This window comes from Hippocampus guttulatus, chromosome 11 (genome assembly GCF_054856545.1).
Source record: "Hippocampus guttulatus isolate MCC_2025c chromosome 11, RoL_Hgut_1.0, whole genome shotgun sequence".
Lineage (NCBI taxonomy): Eukaryota > Metazoa > Chordata > Actinopteri > Syngnathiformes > Syngnathidae > Hippocampus > Hippocampus guttulatus.
Window position 1 is genome coordinate 10,203,786 of NC_141271.1, and position 19,440 is coordinate 10,223,225.

General features: G+C 40.7%; 1 protein-coding gene across 1 annotated transcript in view; it reads right to left on the bottom strand.

The window, feature by feature from the left end:
• Nucleotides 1-19,440, bottom strand: part of thsd7ba (thrombospondin, type I, domain containing 7Ba) — a 117,840-nt gene that overhangs the window by 17,144 nt on the left and 81,256 nt on the right. The window contains exons 15-20 of the mRNA XM_086124152.1: nt 12,105-12,238; nt 11,050-11,203; nt 5,690-5,837; nt 3,017-3,132; nt 1,668-1,785; nt 9-154 (exon numbers count right to left, since the gene is read on the bottom strand). Coding sequence (XP_085980278.1) covers nt 9-154; nt 1,668-1,785; nt 3,017-3,132; nt 5,690-5,837; nt 11,050-11,203; nt 12,105-12,238 — 816 coding nt within the window. The remainder of the gene's footprint in view (nt 1-8; nt 155-1,667; nt 1,786-3,016; nt 3,133-5,689; nt 5,838-11,049; nt 11,204-12,104; nt 12,239-19,440) is intronic.

Genomic DNA, 19,440 nt, shown 5'->3' on the forward strand with positions numbered 1-19,440 from the left:
AGTCATACCTCAATGGTGCAGGGGGACCAGTCACTAAGCAGCCACGTGTAGCAAGGGCTTATGGGACATGGCTTTGTCTGGATGAGCTGGTTGGGACAAGGCCGACCTTCCTCATGAGCATCCTGCAAAATTCGCCGAGTACGCACAGACTGCCCTGTAGAACACAAGTGCACGTTTATAAACTGTTATCTAATAATAATAATAATACGTTTCATTTATAAGCACCTTTTAAAACACTCAAGGACACTTTACAATCACAGAACAATCATTTCTTTAATCTGCTTCTGTTACACGACAAACGAATAAACAATTAAAAAGTCGGGTTAATAAGCGGAAAGAGCGGACAGTATAAGCACCGTGAAACCGGCGCCTAAAATTGATATAATGCATATTCAGAAGAAAGAAGGCAGCTGTGCCCACGCTTTTCCCTCATGACACATTTTGCTCGAGACAAAGAGGAATTAGTTCAACAGCACTTTTCCTCTGTTTCATCATTAATGCTCATGTCTAACAGTCTCCTAACACAAGTGTTTCGTGCAAGGGACTCATTAATAATTTGTGAGCGTAAAAGTTTGGGAAATGGCTGAAAAGAAAGAAATGGCCCGAGAGGCTTTGCTAGTTAGAGAACAGTTCAGTGACTGAGCATGACCTTCATCAGTGGTCCGGTCAAGACAGGGGAGAAGACACACACACACACACACACACACACACACACACACACACACACACACACACACACACACACACACACACACACACTCATACACACATACACACACACACACACACACACACACAAAGTGGTATCTAATGCCACAAGCTCTGAACAACAGAAAAGACAAATGCTCCCCGCTGGCATCGTGATCATCACACCCTGAAACAGAGATGACACTAATCCCTCGTCGAGGTTGACAGACTGGCCGGAAGCGGCGACCGAACCGTGAGACTGAGTTTACATCCTCCGCTGCAGCATGATTGGCTGGGAACTTCTTGGAGCGGAGTGGGTAAGAGGCAAGAGCAACCAATGTCAAATTAAAATGAATGAACTTAGGAAGATGCCGGTGAGTCTTTCCAATTAAAAGAATAACAAGGTTTCTCTCCTGCAGATTGGTTTACGGAAGCCCTGGCAAATGATGCATGGATCCAGGTTACAATTATTACCTTTTGTATAATGCATGAGCTTATAAAACATCTCTCTCAGATGAAGCCACAGGTTCGTGGTCCCTAATTGCATTTTTGAAACCACCCTGCATGAATCCGATATATATATATATATATATATATATATATATATATATATACAGTATATATATATATTTTTTTTTTGATTTAGTCACACTAAATTATTAAAAGCGCTTATAATGTTATGGGTCAGGTGAGACAAAATCAACCTCACGATGACCTCTGAAACCAAATTTCGAGGTGACAGTTACCGATGGCAAAACGCGGTGTCAGCTTGCAAAAACACCCTCTATGTCTAGAAAAATTCGTTGAACTGACACCTTAATTTTTAATACTTTAATACATTGAAATCTATTCATGCAGAATCCTGCAGTAGAGTAGAGGAGATAATGAAGCCTTACAAATGCGATCAGCACTGTCTGTCCATCGGGTTGCCATTCCCAAAGGGTTCGGTGAAGTGTTTTTTTTTTTTTTGGTTTGTTTACCTTGGTTGCCACAGGCATGTGAGCATTCTCCCCATGGCGACCAATCAGAGAGGACGCAGCTGACCGGACAGTCGACCACACAATTCTCCACCAACTTCCAGTCCTTGACCAGTCCAAGCTATACGACAGAAGGGCACAGCAGCCGTAATAAGCGTCAATTACATATTTGAACACACTTTTTGTAAAAAATACATTTCAAACTTCCCATTGAGGTTCATAAATCCTGCCATTTTTTCCCCCCTACACAATGTATGAGAAATGAACAGCGCATTTGGGACCAAATGCTGCTTACAGTTTATTTTAAAGACACCTTTGAGAAAAGCACAAGCTGCTGCAGATCATTTAGCTTGAGACGAAATTGCCTCATGAAACATAGATAGACGCAATATATATAAATTATTGAAAGCCTGAACATCCTGTTTGAAAAAAAGGGGACAGAGGTACAATTGTTGCTCATACTGATCATGTGAGATGAATGTGAATGTCCCCAGTGGGCAGTTATATTAATTCCAGGATCCCATCCATCCAACAAATCAGAGATGAGAATTTTTTTTCTGGATGAATGTGGTTTTTTTGGGGGGGGGGGGGGGTTGGGGGATGCAGTGATTCCAAATTTGCCCTTGCTCTTTCTATAGTGGTTTTCATAATAGTAATAATAATAATAATAATAACTATTACTATTATTATTATGATGATGATGATTACAATGCTGGTAATAATAAAAATAATAAAGAACATGTTTTGCAACGTATTTATGAGGATAATTTTTTTCTGAAACATCAGAGCTAAACATGACATAAATTAAATCCATTTAAATCTGCAAGCTTTTTTAGGTTGATCTTAAAAACAAAAACTATCTAAAAATAATTTTTCAAAAAAAAGAATGTACTGCAAAAAAAGTAGACTTTTTTTTCTCTAAATCAGCACCAAAAATCCATATAGGGACATGTGAAGCCACCTCTGAGTAAAATTTATTGTTGACCAAGTTTATCCATAGGGCTTTTCCTTCCTCAGGTCATGGATGGGCAAGTGGGGGGGGGGGGGGCGGGGGGGGACACCCTGGACTGGACACCAGCCGATTACAGGGCAGAAATAGACAAACAACCTTTGACACCTCAGGACACTTCAGAGTCTTCAATGGACCTAACATTGTTTTTTTCAGAATGTGGGAGTTCTGAGAGAAACTATACAAGCACAGGGAGTCTGCAGGCTGGATTTGAATCCCCAACCTCAGAATTGTGATCACTTCCTTTTTAAATAGGCCAAACGCATCCCAGCCAACAATGCATGATACAACATATACAGCAACCTCGCAATTACAACGATAGTGTGATGAAGTTAATGATTACCTGCTCACACTTTTGCAAGTCCGCAATCTGTCCGTCACTGCGGATGCAGTCGAGAAGCCGTTGCCTGGCACCTCCACCACAGATGGCATTTTCACTCAGTCGACATGTACTCCATTCTGCAATATAAATGCACACACACTTTAAATAAACATGTACATGTGCAGTATTGCTAAAAAAAATGTCCAAGGCAACCTTTAGCTTTATTGATTTAACAGTGCTGTATGACCACAATGTCTCAGCATTGATATTCAACGCAGGCTGAACAGTTCCTACGGCTATAAATATTCATCCAGGGCACTGTATTCTCAGGGCATTGAGCCGATTGCAGCAGAACTGTTCTTGTTGTCTAGGCCAGTGATTCTTAAGTGTTGGGTCAGGAATCCGAATTGGGTTGCCGACAGATTTCAGCATAACCTCAGTTTACGATGGTCCCGACCTGATGTGTCAAGTTGACGAATGGCATGCAAGTGGCGTAAGAATACGTGATCACGCTTCACAAGACGGCACGCACATTAATTGGTACACTTTATTTATTGATTTAGTCATTTATTTTGGATCCTTTTATATTCATCAAGTGTTCTTAACAAATATTTACTGTAATTATGACTTACCGGTAGTGTGTTACGGTAAATTAGTGACAGACTGCGGCATGTCGCTACACATATTCGGTCTAACTTCTACATTGCAGTGACAGAAGTGGAACACCACCATAAACTGTGGATCCCTGATTATGAACGGCTGATTTGAGTTGGCGGATGGTGCATAAAATTATGTTAAAATGTATGCAAAAGACTTGGCCCTCTTGAAGTGTTGCAGTTTTTCATGTGGCCCCTTGCAAAATTAACTTCCCACCCCTGCTCTTACCAGTAAAATATTTAAAGTGCATCCCAGGTCGGTTTTCACTACTAAGATTTACTTTGAGTAAAATTCTGGGGTCATCTTTTGTCCAATTTTGATATTTCATCATACTATTTTAATTGACATTCTGTTGTCTTGTTCCTCCATGTCTTAATAGCATGCAAAGACGATTTGAACAAGTGAGCACATATAGTTACTGTCATGTACTGTCTATCATATTTTCAAAGCCATTTTTTTTTTACAATGCCTCTTCTTTCGAGAACATGCGAGTCCCAGGGTGACAACAGTTGGGAACCACTCTGCTCAAAGATGTTTCGTCTCACAAAGCAAGATAGAACAGATGTAGCCTCAGTGCTGGGTTGCAAACCAAAGTATTTATCGTCAGTGTTGGAGCCATGCCCAGCCACAAATGGCATCACTCTTTTGGGATACAACACAACGGTCATTAAGGTCATTGGAGAGAGGCCTTCGTCAGCTAACGGCAGTTGTTTAGGTAGAATTAGCCTCTTGAATATTAACTCATTCACTCCCAAAGACGTTTTTAAACGTCTTTTCAGACTTGGTCTAGAATTGGCTGGTACTGAATGAGTTAAATTCAGTTGTTACAATGGTCACAAAGAGGATAAATATGGAATCTATTTGGAAGGGATAAGAGTACTGAACTCCTAAGATTATCAAACATTCTACACACTAGTAGAGAAGGGATAGGTTAAAAAAATAAAAAATAAATATACTGTATACCCGTATATATTTCCTAAGCCCAAATAATTCTGAAAAAAAACCCCATTCTGACTCATTCGATGTCCATTTGCCATGATAAATGGGCAGTGGGGGATCCAGGAATAAATGGTAAAAATCCAAATTAAAAGTATTGAAACTAAAAAGGAACACATAAACTGAGGATATGCGAATCAGCGGGTGCCAAACTGTTAACATACAGGGGTCGACTGCAGCTTTAAGTTGCAATATCATCAATCAGCACTACATGGCAGACATATCTTAGTTGCGCTTACACTGGGTCGTACACTGCCCTAAAAAAATAATGTGAGTCGGCTTTTTTTGGCGGATTTGAAATGGTATGCAGAACAAACATAGGATCTAAATAATATTTAAAAATTGATTATTGTTGACAAAATTGTACAAAAAGAGTTCCATAGTTTCCTGTTCAACAGTTTTGTGCCACCCTTGAATGGTAACTTTTATGCATGAGCGCTCTTTGCCCTGGAAAAAAAAAATACAGCATGTGGTTATTTTGTTGTTTGTTACTAGGTTCAGATAGTGGATCTTTTATGCATACATTGAAAAAAATGTATTATCAAAAATGAATGGCACCATTTTGTAAGTATGCATGCAATTTGTCCATAGTTAAAACATTTTTGTCATACATCTGGTTAGGAAGAGTGCTGATGAAAAATTGTGGCTCCCTCCAGCATTTAAGTTGCCCACCCCTGTCCGAGAGTATCATATTTGTGTTTCTTACACCATCTGTTTGTTAGTTAGCAGGCAACTTGTTTATAAACAACACGAACAGACAGAATGGGCTATTATGATTATGCAGTGGGTGGTGTGGGGGGAATCTGCACCTTTATGCAGATTTGTCTCATTTCTTGCCTGTTGTGTAATCGTACTAAATCAATGTCATTAACGATGTGAAAAAAGACTTATACAAAACTGTAAATGCGGCTACAGTATTATTGCAGATGGCCAGAACAAAAGGCATCTCCTCTTCCGCTCATTAATCCATTGGCTCTCTTTCATCGAAAGTTCAGCCTCAACAATAATTGCATAGCAAGAGTACTCAGAAATGATTCCTACCTGAGACTTGATACTGGTAAGTGAAGCAGGTGGTGTTGAGAGAACAACTTTCTGACTGCATCATTTCTGGACAGGCTGCGCTTCCCACGGCAGGTAGGCGGAGGATCTGTCTGCTCCTGTTTCTCTCTGAGCCTCGTTCACATTGCTGCTTTTGCAGAGAAGAAAGCACAAACACATACACACACACACACACATACAAATACATGGCATGATGACAGCACCTGACTTAAGTTTTGTGTTTTTCTATATTTTCAGGACTGAGCATGTCAGATGGAAATGCTGCACTTTTTGCACTTGTTCATAGTGCTACCACTACCACTAACTTTGATGTATGCAGCAATCATTTCGCAAACACATTCGAATTGACTCACAATGTCAATGGGTTTGAATGACAGAAAATTTGATGGGTCAGACGTGTTGGTGAAAATGCTAAATATAACATACTGTAAGTGCTTCAGGTGATGTTAAGATCGAGTTGTAATTGGAGTTTATGGTAAAGGTTCTGCAAAAAAAAACAAAAACAAAAAAACCCCCCACTCCTTTTAACTTTCAGGCTACCTCGGCCAACACAGCAGCTCTTAAAGTTAAAAGCAAGTTGCTTTCCCAATAAATTCCAACTTTTTACTCCAGTAACAAATCAAATGGACTCCTCCCAGTTGTATTTAGTCTGACATGGCTGAGTACGCAAGACGGTCGAGAGTCTCTTTTTGCCAAAATTACAAGCGCGGTGAGAGAATGGGGCAATCGAACATTGCCAACAGCGTCTCAAAATATCCACACTATCGCTTTACTCTTGCTGGTTCCTCTTTGTAGTCATCTGTTGCTTCTTTGAAATTCATGCGAGTGTTTTTTTGGCTTGATAAAAACTTAATACAACATTATAGGTGAGCCTCAAAAAACCCCAAGCAGGGTTGTTGTTGTTGTTTTCTTTTGTTGGTCGATGTGTGTTGCCATCTGCATGACGTGTGGCAAGGAGTCGCCAACTGTTATTTTTTCCACAGTGGTCCACTTCAGTCACCTGTGGCCGCATCATTTTGTGTGCAATGGGCCTTGCATGTTGTAAATATATATTTCGGTGTCTTAATGATCGGTTTTGTAATTTAAATATAACTGATGTATTGACTGTGAGGCCTCTGTAGAGCCCTGTTTCAATCAAGCTAACTCATGTTTTACTTGTGAGTGAGTGTAAATATTGGATTAAGTCACCTTAAGTATCTTGAATTTGACGGTGCCTGGTCCACAATTTAGATGAAGAACTGTAGAATTGTACAAAAACAATGACTGTTGCTCTTCTTTGACTAAACACTATTTTATGTTTAACTTTACTTTTCTCTACCAAGAGCGCATACTAGCATGATGGCAACCAATTCAAAGTAGCGCTGCAAATCTTTCAGCGATAAATGAAGTGACTAAATGAGATGCTGAATATGGCAGATCCGCTAGGCAAGTCTCTTTGGGAGAGTAGCAGGAAAAAGAATGAAAGCTTTATTCGCCCCGGTGGTCCCGATTCATCAGAACATGCACTTCAATCAATGTCAGCTCCTAATGAGGCTCATCACTGGGAGGCTCATTAATCAAGAGCAGTTTTCACACCAACTGTCACCGAAACACACAAATCTATTTGTACATGACAACGCCGTGTCCTGCAATCTGGCTTTTTGTGTTGACAGATTAAGGCTTTGAAAGAATAGCCATGCGTACGCAGTTTCGGAATACGCTGCAATGATCAAGTATCACACAATTTGGCCGCCATACTTAACACTACCACCTGCGTGCAATCTACATTTAGCTCAATTCCATATCTTGTATTCAAATAAAAATGAATACCGGTACTATTTTTTGAGAATGATAGAAAAAGGTCCAATTGCATTAAATACATTCAAGATTGTATACTAAACCAAAAAAACTACCAGAGCAGGGATAAGCTTTGAACCCTATTTTATAGAAGAAACATATAAATACAACATTGTAGATGCTAACAGCAGGATTATTGCACAGGAGTGCCTCAGACTGGCCGCAATAAAAGGCCACACTGACATACAGAGCACACTGCTTTTACAGATGTGTGAACAATATTTGAGAGAAAAGGGCCTTTTGTGTTAATAGAAAAAGCCACTATCATGGAAAAAAACCCCAAAGAAAAATAAAAGTGTTGTGTTTATAGTTTTTCATCAATGTGTTCATTGGTAAGGGGAAGCTCTAGCAAAATCCAACAGTCGGTTTAAATCGGTTAAAAAGTTAGGAACTAATCTATGAACTCTCTTAGACGCCACAACTGTCTAAAAAGTCCAAAAGCCAACCCCCTCTTGATTTCATTGGAGCCTTGTGGAATTATTTCGCCACAAGAATTAAAGTCTGTATGCCTTTTAGACAAAAACAAGTTAAAAAAAAAACAATATCTGTTTGATATATTTTAATAGGACTGTTTTTTTTTAAAATCGATAGCTGCAATGTTGTGTGCCAGAGTCCGTCATCCATCCTCAAACTATTTTTGTGTGCAGATTAATTTCCACCTATTACAAAGTCAAGTCAGAACTTCAAAAAAAAAAATTTTTTTTAATTGCATCACTCTTGGCTCTTAGACCTTTGAAATCGGTTTGGGAAGATGATGTAACCACATTCCTTTGTTTTTGTTAACTATTTAACACCTTCCCTCAGAGCGAGCGCAGAGTTTGATATCACAGTTCGCGGCTGTGAATCAATGATTATACTGGAATGAATTAATGATTTTTTTTTGGTATTAAATTAATGATTGAAATGGATTATGGGAAGCTTTTTGTCGTGCGCAAACAGTATCGGTTGGCATTTGCTTGAAATAGTGTGCCTGTATGGGTCCTACACTAAGGCAGGAGATGCTCTTTACTTAAATAAATAAATAAATACAATCATGATTTGCGCCATCTATTTTGAAGCTGATTTGAGGTGTGATACAGTAACGGAAAAATACCACTTCCAAAGCCTTAGGGCTTCTTCTTTCGATACTGCAAGTGGATGATGTCATGTAATTAAGATATGTGCAGTGCATAACACACACCGGCGTCACCAGGGTCCTGCCCAGTTTCCAGGGCAGCCACTGTTCATTTTGCATGAAAGCGTTCTCCTTGAAACAGGGATTCATAATCAGCCATTGCCCAAATAACGAAAGAGGTATTAAAATGAACGTACCCCTCATTTCACTAATATGTCACATTGATGGAAAAATAATTTTGCCCGAGTGGTTGACATGTCTCGTTCGTTAATTGAATTTTGAAAAACAAAATGTCACACAAAACGCCAACAGACACTTCTATCAATGGCTCTTGCTGTAAAGTTGTGATGTAGGAACGAACTGAAGACCGGGACAGCTGGACCCAGACGTTGAACACACACAAACACCCGAAATCACGGAAGTAGGAAGAGGCAGGCATTCACAAAAAGCTCCACTGTATGACAAATGACATGATAAGTAGTAAGAGCTTGAAGGAAATGTTGCCTGTTTCATTTAGACCAGACCTAACACGCTCGACAGCTGGGGAAGACATGGGCCAGGAAAAGAGATAACCGCAGTCCATGAGTCTCCACCACCACCAACAACAAAAAGGTGTCCGAGAAAATCTCTGACAGAAAAAAACAGTCAAAAATGAGTCAAAAGTCCAATCACCAAAATCTACGTCGGGATTATAATGGCCGGCTTCCACCAAGTTTATATGGTGGCATAATATTCCACAGCTAAATAGATCATACTGTACATATTTGCGCCAATAGGTACACGCCTTTATGCGCAATATGCAATGTCTTGAAATGTTAATTTCATTCAAGACACCCAGAGAGGAGACTGTGATCTAATTCTATAGCATATTATGTTGCAAACATTTCCCTGATGTCTAATTAGAATGTAAATGTGTTTTTCAGCTTTTCATTTTGATTACACATAATTACCCTATTACAGAAGCTCCATCTATAGCACACTCATTGGGTGTACAAGTCATTATTTGGAGGACAAAGTACAGTTTGCTATTATTTTACAGGATCATGATGTCAGTAAAACTGTAATTCAGAACTTTCAATACAAATGTTGTATCATAACATGTAAAGCAGATGCGGGGACGTAGTGGTTAGCACTGTTATCTCACAGCAAGAATGTCCCTGGTTTGCCCTAAATACAGGTAATACTCATTTTCGGTCCTTAGATTTGACTTGCTCGCACAAGATCCCGATTAGTGACTATGAAGATCAAACATGATTCATGTCATGTTCATCTTTGTAATGTGGAGCTTTACCTAACGTGAGTCTAGATAAACAAGTCAAAACTCTTCTCAATGGCACTGTGATCATTTTCTAGGTCTACATCACCTCAGGAATTATTTTACCACTGGGTTTGCTACCATATCACGCAAATCCACAGGCAATGTGTGACCGTCAATTTGATACTTTGTTAAAAAAATTAAAAAAAAGAACAAAACTTGTCAACATTGAGCTCAAATGCGAGAGCTGTATGAAAGCATGCGACAAGTTCAGGCATAAAAGGTGAAAAGTGCCTTTTAGACAAAAATAGAGCCATGTCAGACTGCCTATCATGACATCGTTGGACGTTGCATTTCCCAACCCCGCAAAACCGAACAAGACCTAATAATAATTGGAAAATAAAGGCGATTTCTTCAAACCGACAAGCGCAAGACATATTTTACCGCGGCGAGGGCGATCACGATCCCATACGGTATGTATTTACGTCATCACGAATATATCATGCACGTCGCCAAACACTTGTGTCTTGTGAAGTTGCTGCTAATATTGCTTCTGTGGTTGAAAGTGAGTGTAACATAAGTCAACTGTGTGAAACAGTGAAAGAGAGATGGCATCATGAAAAGCATCGATGATCGCCCAAGTTGGTCACAATCAAGTGAGTCGATCTCAGAGTGTGAGCGTAGCAATCAACTGACTGCGCAATCAATGTGACGTGTCTTCACTTTAAAACATTAGATTCAAGCGCTAAATTAAGACAAAAGGCTTAGCTCAAGACCCAAAACAGTAATTCTACACTCACCTGCTCTTACTTTTTATTCACGAAGCATAATACCGACTATTTCACTGTAATTTTATAGTCAGGGACTCTTTGAAGAACTTGAGGGGGTTGGAGTTTTGTGATTAAATAACATCAAAGACCTTTTTGAAAAGATACTTTTTCCAAATTAGCCTCTTGATTGCTTCATTTGTACTGACGGAAAACAAAAACGACGAGCGTTAGTCTGGAACAAGAAATTAATATGAAAATTCTCTCTCTCTCTCTCTCACTCTCTGGCTCACTCACTCACTCACTCACTCACTCACTCACTCACAGGAATGATGGCATCAACTATCCAATAACAAATGGTGTTTCTTACCGGCAGGCAGTTGCTCCAAGATTCCCAGGGTGACAAGACACAGTCGTTGTGGCAGGCCAAAAAGCAGACCTGGGCTCTGGGTGGCATTACCTCTTGATCACACTGACTGTCCTCCACAGTGCTGACCTCCCCACTTTTTCCCTTCTTCACACACCTGTTGGAGCAGCAGATGCAGCTGTATTACCAGTCTCCAGGGTACTCCTATCTAGGTCTTTCTGGAATACATTTCCAAATTTCTGTATTTAATGTACAGTCATTTTTTTCCCATCGCCTCTCAGATTTAGTTCGTACTTTCAGATATCAATTTGTAAAAACAACAACAAAAAAACTCTTAAAAGGAGTTTGCACTTAAAATCTTACAGCTAGTATTAACCATGGTGTATGTCAATGTACAGGTAAAAATATGTAAGCTTGTTGGCTAGATTGTTTCTAGGAGACCCCGAGGACGACCCAGGACACGTTGGAGAGACTATGTCACCCAGCTGGCCTGGGAACGCCTCGGGATCCCTCGGGGAGAGCTGGAAGAAGTAGCTGGGGAGAGGGAAGTCTGGGCTTCCCTGCTGGGGCTGCTGCCCCCGCGACCCGGCCCCGGATAAGCGGTAGAAGATGGATGGATGGATGGATGGATGTTGCACATCCAGCACATTTGACAATAAAGTTGTACTTGACTTGACAATGTTCATGGATATATTTGAGTGATTTCTTAAATCAGCATCACCCTAGGCATTCAGTCGAAGCAATACGAATGTTTTTTTTTGTTTTTTTACAATTTCTGGATGTCTGAAACAGAATAATTGGATTTTCCTGAAAAATCAAGCCTTGTTAAGTTCGCATAGCCCACTATATCAAATCTGTGCATATATTCAGAGTGGATCAACACTGAACTGCTTTGCCTACTTTAAGTGCCACTCATTAGAAGGCAGCTGTTTGTTCTGAATGTTCTCTCTTGGCATCGCGAGCACCAGGACCCGAGCCAACCCAACAAACCCCCCTGGTGGGTGTTGCCATTCCAACACTCTGCCAAGGCTCACTCGCTCACTCACTCACTGACTGACCTGATCTTGCGGCTTTGGACTCCCTCCCCACAGGATGGCGAGTCGCCCACCGTGTTGATGGTGCAAATGGACCAGGGCTCGATCCTCCACTCGTATTTGTTGCATTCACTGTGGCATGGCAGAGCTTCATTTACCTGGACACACACAAGGACAAACACTCATTATGCAGTGAAAGCAGCAGTGTGTGTAAATAAAGATGGGGACGCATATAAAATATACAATGTAAACACCCCCACCGCCTTCACTCCCTACAGAGTTAGGAAAGGAGCAATTCCTGGAATTGGATAGAGAAAATTATAGGCTTTTTTTTATTCCATCGAGGTCAATCATAACCACAGTTTCACACTGAGTTAAGGTTAGGTAGGTTTCAAGCTACATAAAGAGGGCTTGAATGAAGATGAACGTGTAATGGAAGACAGAGTGAGCTCATCCTACGAGTGTATAGGAAAACATTTAGCTCACTCATGAGTGAATTTAGAGAATGGGAGAGCTACATGGTGTGTTAAATGGATGATCATGGGGGGGAAAAAAACAAAAACACCACAGGTGAAGGTGAATGTTATGCCAATTCCTTTTCAGCCAACTGAGACAGCAAGTCTGGAACAGTGACGAAACAGACAGAAGAGCCAACACCATGCTCCTGTAAACACGTTTATGCTCAAACCGCGTATTAGTCGGCTGTGGTGGAAGGTAGACTCCAGAGAACAATTTGTGGAAAAGGCCATGACAAGTTGTAGTAGGTGTGTGTGTGTGAGTGCGTGTGTTTGTATGTGTGTGTAAAGTAGAGAGGGGATGACTGTTGAGCATTGCTTCCCCTCCAGGCTGCACAGATGCCCATTATACACCCTCATCATCGCCCATCTGTCCCCCCAGATGCCCCTGCTGGGTAAACTGGCAAATAGTCTCCTCACACTTGCTCCAACACTTTTGTGGCAGCACAGCGATCCACGGTGTCACCAAGAAAAGAATGACTTTCAGCAATGTGACTACTACCTTTTATTTAGTGTGAAATCATGTCAGCCACACAGACAGTACAACAATACACAGACGGAGCAGAATCCTATAGAATATCTTCCCGAGTAGATGTGACATGACACATTTGTAATGATTTTTCGCCGCAGATGGAAGAGGAAAAATACTGAGTCGGGTCTCGGTCTGCATTTTCTCTTAACGTGCTATTGAAATGACGCATACTCTTCTGATAAGCAAGATGATAAAAAGAACCCGAGTCACTCGAAGCTGCCTTTGACATGCTTTAGCGGCTATTCACAGTTTATCAGAGCGCTAGAATTCTTTGGAAATATCAGCCTGATTCCCTCGAGTGGGAAAGCAAATGGATGCCGCATAAATTCTTTCCACCCGACTAGCAGCACTCTCTGAGGAAACTATTGTTCTTTCTCAGAAGTAAAGACAGCGCAGGGTCACAGGAGCATGTGCGAGTTAGACAGATCTTGCATGCAGTTTGTCTTCATTAGCTAAAGCAGAGTTTAAGTACAGAGTGAATAGAACTGACCTGGGCCTGCGTGGATGTCCATATTAGCAGTGCATGACAAGCCCCAGGTCGGGAAGGGAAGAGAAGAACAATGATAGGAGCATTAGTTTACTACCTTGCAGAGATGTAGAATTGTGCCTCGAGTTCACCTGATGTCACATTTTACAAAAAGGACACTGATATTGGTCCATTTTACACTACCCTCATTTTTCCCTTTAAAAAAAAAGTCAATCAGTTCAAGTCCAATGAATGGCTTGAAATTGTACAGAAGTAGTGAATTGCCAGAGATAAAAAAGCAGGTAAGGTTACTTTAAACTCATAAATAATGTACATTTTAAAGACTATACAAAAAGGCGCATTCTCCAGATTTAAACCTCAGTGAAAGCAAAGCAAGCGACAAGGGCCATACACTTATGGGAACGTCTGTAAAATAATTCGGAAGGACTTTCTGAACATTGTCTGATTTTCACTGGAGAACACAAGTGTGTTCAGGTGTGATATACTGTATCCACATAAGGTCCAGAATACATCATACTTTGATCCCGTGATTTCTTTAACTGGAACTTGAATTGTTTATCGGTCGTGTGCTTTTGTTTCTGCAGTACTGAACTGCAGGAATTGGAATTATAGGGGTGTGGGGGGGGGGGGGGGGGGAATCGGGTGTTCTACAACGTTTGGCCGGCAGTGTAGAATTTCTAATCAGTGTATATCAATGTATATCTTCTATTTGAACTTGTTTGTAATCTGAACATGAGGGAAAGAAATGTGTGGACAAGCAGAACAAATGTTTATTTTGCATTTATCATTCAGAGAGGCGTTTGTAATGATTTGAATTCCTGATTTGCACTGTTTATTTATGACGCGTTTCCATAAGAGGCAGCAAATGTGAAATATTTGACTATTAATGATTAAATCTGCAATCAAGAATGTGATGTGTTTGCCTGGTCCTCAGTGTGATCCTCTTTTAATATGGACGGAATCAACTCACGCATTGCATTTATTCTACACTAACATGAATGGGCAATGGAAAGACCGCTATGGAAAATAAGAACCGCCCCTCTCAAATTGCACTGGCTGGTCAGTGATCTCATCTCCAACTATTTGACATGACAGTTGTGTTGCCCTTCAACTGTCTTTTTGTTTGCCCCTGCCTTGCAAAAGAAATATCAAAGATAGTCTCTCTGAAAATGGCACAGCATTAGAGAAGGTTTCTTAACAATACAGCCGCGGTTTGTGAAACTACATCTCGAATCATTCAACTGTAGCAATTGTGAGGATTCCTCAAAGGAAATGACAAAAACACCATGTGTCCATCTGGCGAGATTTTTGAAGACCATTGCACACGGGGAAAATGCAGGTATGGTCAATGTGGTGCCACAAAGCAGCTAACAAGCCTGCAAACTCTCATGGACAACATTCCCCCCCAATATTTGTTTCATGCCTCTTTCAGAAGCTGAATGCAAAGACCATAAAAAAAGGCACCACGGTGATGTTACACTGTTCAGACTGCAAAATATTCTAAAAAAAGAAAAAAAAGACTAAAATGCCTTCACACATATTGGATACTGTCTCATGCTTTGTGTTTTTAATGAGGGTTAAGGATGATTGAGTGCTCATTTCCTTGGGCTCAAGCGATGTAGGATAATTTGCAAAGGTGCAAAGACGACTTTTAAACTGCTGCAGTTGGTTGCCAACAGCTGGGCAATGGTTGAGCGCAATGCTAAGCTCTGAAAAATTAATTTGTGTGAAGATGGTGCGACAAGGCGGCATGCGTGAACATATGTTTTGTTTTGTTTTTTCGAATGACTGTGCACTGTATATAAACAAGGCAATTAAAAATGAAACTTATGTTGCCGAGGCTTTTATTAGTTTTATCAGCAACAAAGACGCTAACCCAGAGGTGTGCAAACTACGGCCCGCGGGCCGAATCCGGGCAGTCGGCGGGGGACACCCTGAACCAGTTGGCAGCCAATTGCAGGGCACACAGAGACTAACAACAATCCGCGCTCACACTCACACCTCGGGACAATTTAGAGTGTTCAATCAGCCTGCCATGCATGTCTTTGGAATGTGGGAGGAAACCGGAGTACCCGGAGAAAACCCACACAGGCCCGGGGAGAACATGCAAACCCCACACAGGGAGGCTGGAGCTGGAATTGAACCCGGTACCTCTGCACTGTGAGGTCGACACGCTAACCACTGGATCACCGGGCCGCCCACTGTGTAAATCATCTTGGAAAAATAAAATAAAATAAAAAATAATTGAAAAGTAGTTTTGTATTTACTTAACTAAATAAACACGGTGTGTACTTTGGTAAATGCCACATCTTGCTCTGAATCAGTAGAAACGTTTTTTATTTTAGATTTTTCTCCACTAAAGCAAGGGAAAAAGTTCTAATTAAATGTAACGAAAGCATGTTTCCTGCAAAATACCTATTATAAATACTGTATAATGAAAATTATTGTAAGTAACGTGTGTTGGATCTCTGACACGTTTACAGAGCAGCACACACATTCACCCTTGAGTATTTATTTGTGTATTCAAAGACACACATCATCATCTTGTTGCCAAAACATTTTAGATTCACTCATGAATTCGCAGCTGCAAGCGTGCAAAGGATTAAAAAGCTTTCGGATCAGGGAGTTTGATCTTGGCTTCTTGTTAAAAAGAATTAGTTTGAGATTACCAAAGTAACAACACCAGGTATATTGGAAAAAACACTGGCACGGGGAAATTGCTTTTTAGAATAATAAAGGTTCTAAATCCCATTCCAAAAAAAAATAAATAAAAGACACCTGTATGGACTTCAACTAAATGTATGGATGGTCATCGACATATAATAGTCAAACCAAGACAAATAATTTCAGCCCATCCAGGATTGACCAAAAAGCAAAAAAGGGCTTGTCCCTAAATTGGATTTTTTGTGTGTGTGTGTGAGTGTCAGCTCGTGTTTAGATCATTGTGCTTCAGTCTCTCCTGGAAATGTGTATGAATCAGACCATCTTGGATATCAGCCTATCTTTCAAACCCAAGGTCCCTGCTCAGCGGGTGTTCCAGACATCAAGCACATTTCAAAAATCGAACCACCCGCTAAAATGACAGGTACTGGTAATATAAAAAAGTGAGAGAAAGGTAGTTTCAAACGTTTATCACCATGATTATGACCTACAAAACGTACAACTCAATTAATTATTTTTCACATTTTTGAGAAGAGAAGCAAAAATAAACAACTGGAATTATGTGGTTACACAAGTGTGCACACCCTCATATAACTGAATGTGACTGTTGAGCCAGTAAACACCTCCATTTCTAATGCCTCTGATTAAACAAGGCTGCTGTGACCACCGGGAATAAATGCTCAGCGTAACTCCAAAATACGACGATTGTTCTCAATTTATACCATGGGAGCAAACATGCTCTGGGGCTGCCTGGCGTCCACATTTTATCCGCAGAAAGCCTTGACAGAACGTGAAAACCGTGTCTTTAACTTTGATTAAAATGGGAGAAATGTGAAGGACCCCATCAGTGCATGCTAGGTCTGGAGGGAACATACGGCCACCCGAGTGCACGGACCCAACCGTAGTGCGTTTTGGAGCCTCCGAGAGTCCCTGCCTAAACCCCCCCCACCCGCCGCCCCAGGGTCAGTCACGTTTAACTTGCTTGCCCGTGACAAAACTTATACCAAGATCTAACAACACTTGAATACGGAGAACTAAACTCGCCAAATTTCCCAGGCGCACTAGGTAGCAAGGCAAACAATGCTACCGTGGCCGCAGGGAACGCTGTGTAAACGTAGCCTGACATTTCATTGTGAGCAAAGGAAACTTGCCAAAGGAAGTGTGAAAGATGAATGCTCAGCCCTTCAAGTCTCTTGTGTCAATGTCTGATTTCATCTCATCGATAGACTGCACTGTTACTCAGTAACTAAGGCTTTAGTCACAAATGGATTTTCACACAATGTCTCACCTTTTGAGATGTAAAAGGGAAGCAATGGTCTTTGTGCGAGCAATGGAAAAAAAACTACTGACATTTTTATTTTTTGTTTTGCAGTCTTGACAAAACATGGGGGAGATTATAGAATCACATACTTGGTTGTCATTAGTGATATTTGGTGCTGGTGTGTCATGATTGTACCCTGACAAAAAAAACAATACATTACGATATTGATATTTTGTGCCCCTAATCATGAGTACTTCATACGGTTTTGCTGTCGGCAATACCTTACAGCAGAACCCCCCCCCCCCCCCCCCCCCCCCCCATCATATTCCTCTTAATCTCGCCCACAGTGCTTTCTTTCTTGATAAAGGCAAAATATAGTGAGGATTACAGCAGTTCTTTGGAAAATGTATTACTGCTTGGCATGATGTTCTGTTTATAGCAATTCGGCATGAGATTTGGCTGCTAGCAAAACAGATGATTTTCAAAGCAACGGAGGGTGAACTAAGACTGCGGCTCTTCAAAATTAGCAGCACATTTTATGTTTTGCTTTTACTTTTCTGTAACCGGCCTATGATTGTATCAGTCGCCGCCTTGGCTCACTCTTGCCACAATATTGTCATCAATAACCTACTTGCAAGCCCTCCTTAAACAGTTTAGGTACTAAACAGCAAGGCCTCGCAAGGTGAACATATTCCAACTCAAGTTTGTTCCACCAACTTACAGTAGTCATATCGAGACTGCAGTAAGACTGACAAGTACTCGGCGGAGCTTCGTTGACTTTCTGAGCAGAAATTCTTCGTTCATGTAAACCAACTGTTTCATCAGATGTCTGGGAGGCTCTCTCCTGTGGAGATGGTGAGGGCTGCTGGACCTATTGTTGATTTCTCACACTTGTGTTGAATAAAAAAAACGTGCCCAGTTTGGATGATCCCACCATTTATGCATGACTTTGCCCACTGACTAATAGTTTGACGTCACATCCAAAACCCACCGACAAGAAAACTCCCACCATCAAATTTCCGTTTATGCTGCAGGGCAATCTTATGATTAAATAATTATTTAGCCATAAAAAAAATCTCCTTTTCTCATTTGTTACTTATTACCAAGGCACAGTTGAACAAGACAGCATTGCATTAGTACTTCGTTCCACAAGCATTTCATCCCTGAATGGCTTCCAGTCATAACGTGAAGCAAACAATCCTTTTCACATCATTAGAGTTTTGCAATTAGATCTCCTGTTACAGCAGAGCTGCTCCACTATCATATCTCAAATGAATAATTCCTATCTTGATTAATAATCCCTGATTAGCACCGGTGATACAGATTCACCGTGAGCTTTTAATGAGGACACCTAGAGACCAAAGTATCGGCTTTCTTTTAACCGTTCAGTGTAGTGATCAAATTACAGGAGATGAAAGTAGCATTGAAGCAACAATAATGACAAATTTGATGAGAAATGATTGCGGGGTCATTCTAGGAAACCTCCCAAATGAATTACTTGCTATAGAACACGGGGGCAAATTTTGTGTAAATTACAATACAATAATTAGGTGTATAATTATGTGTGTTAAAGGTCAGAACAGCACACTAGAATAAAAATGAAAATGGGGCAAAACCCCACTTTGGGTGCCCTAATCAAAATGTAAAATGTCAACGATGAAACCTTTGTTCAATCGGGTGAGCATAAGCGCCACTCGCATTCTCCCCATTTTGAAGGGTAAAGTTCTTCCTCTGTGACTCTCAAACTGGTGAAAACATTTGGCGCAGATGGTTTCCTGAATAACAACAATTCTGAGTTGGACACAGTCAGCCTCAATCGTCTTCCAGAAACAAAATGAGTCTCGATTAGAAATGTATGTTTACAAAACAGCAATTCGGTGTGCAAGCTGTAAGCTTTGCCGAAA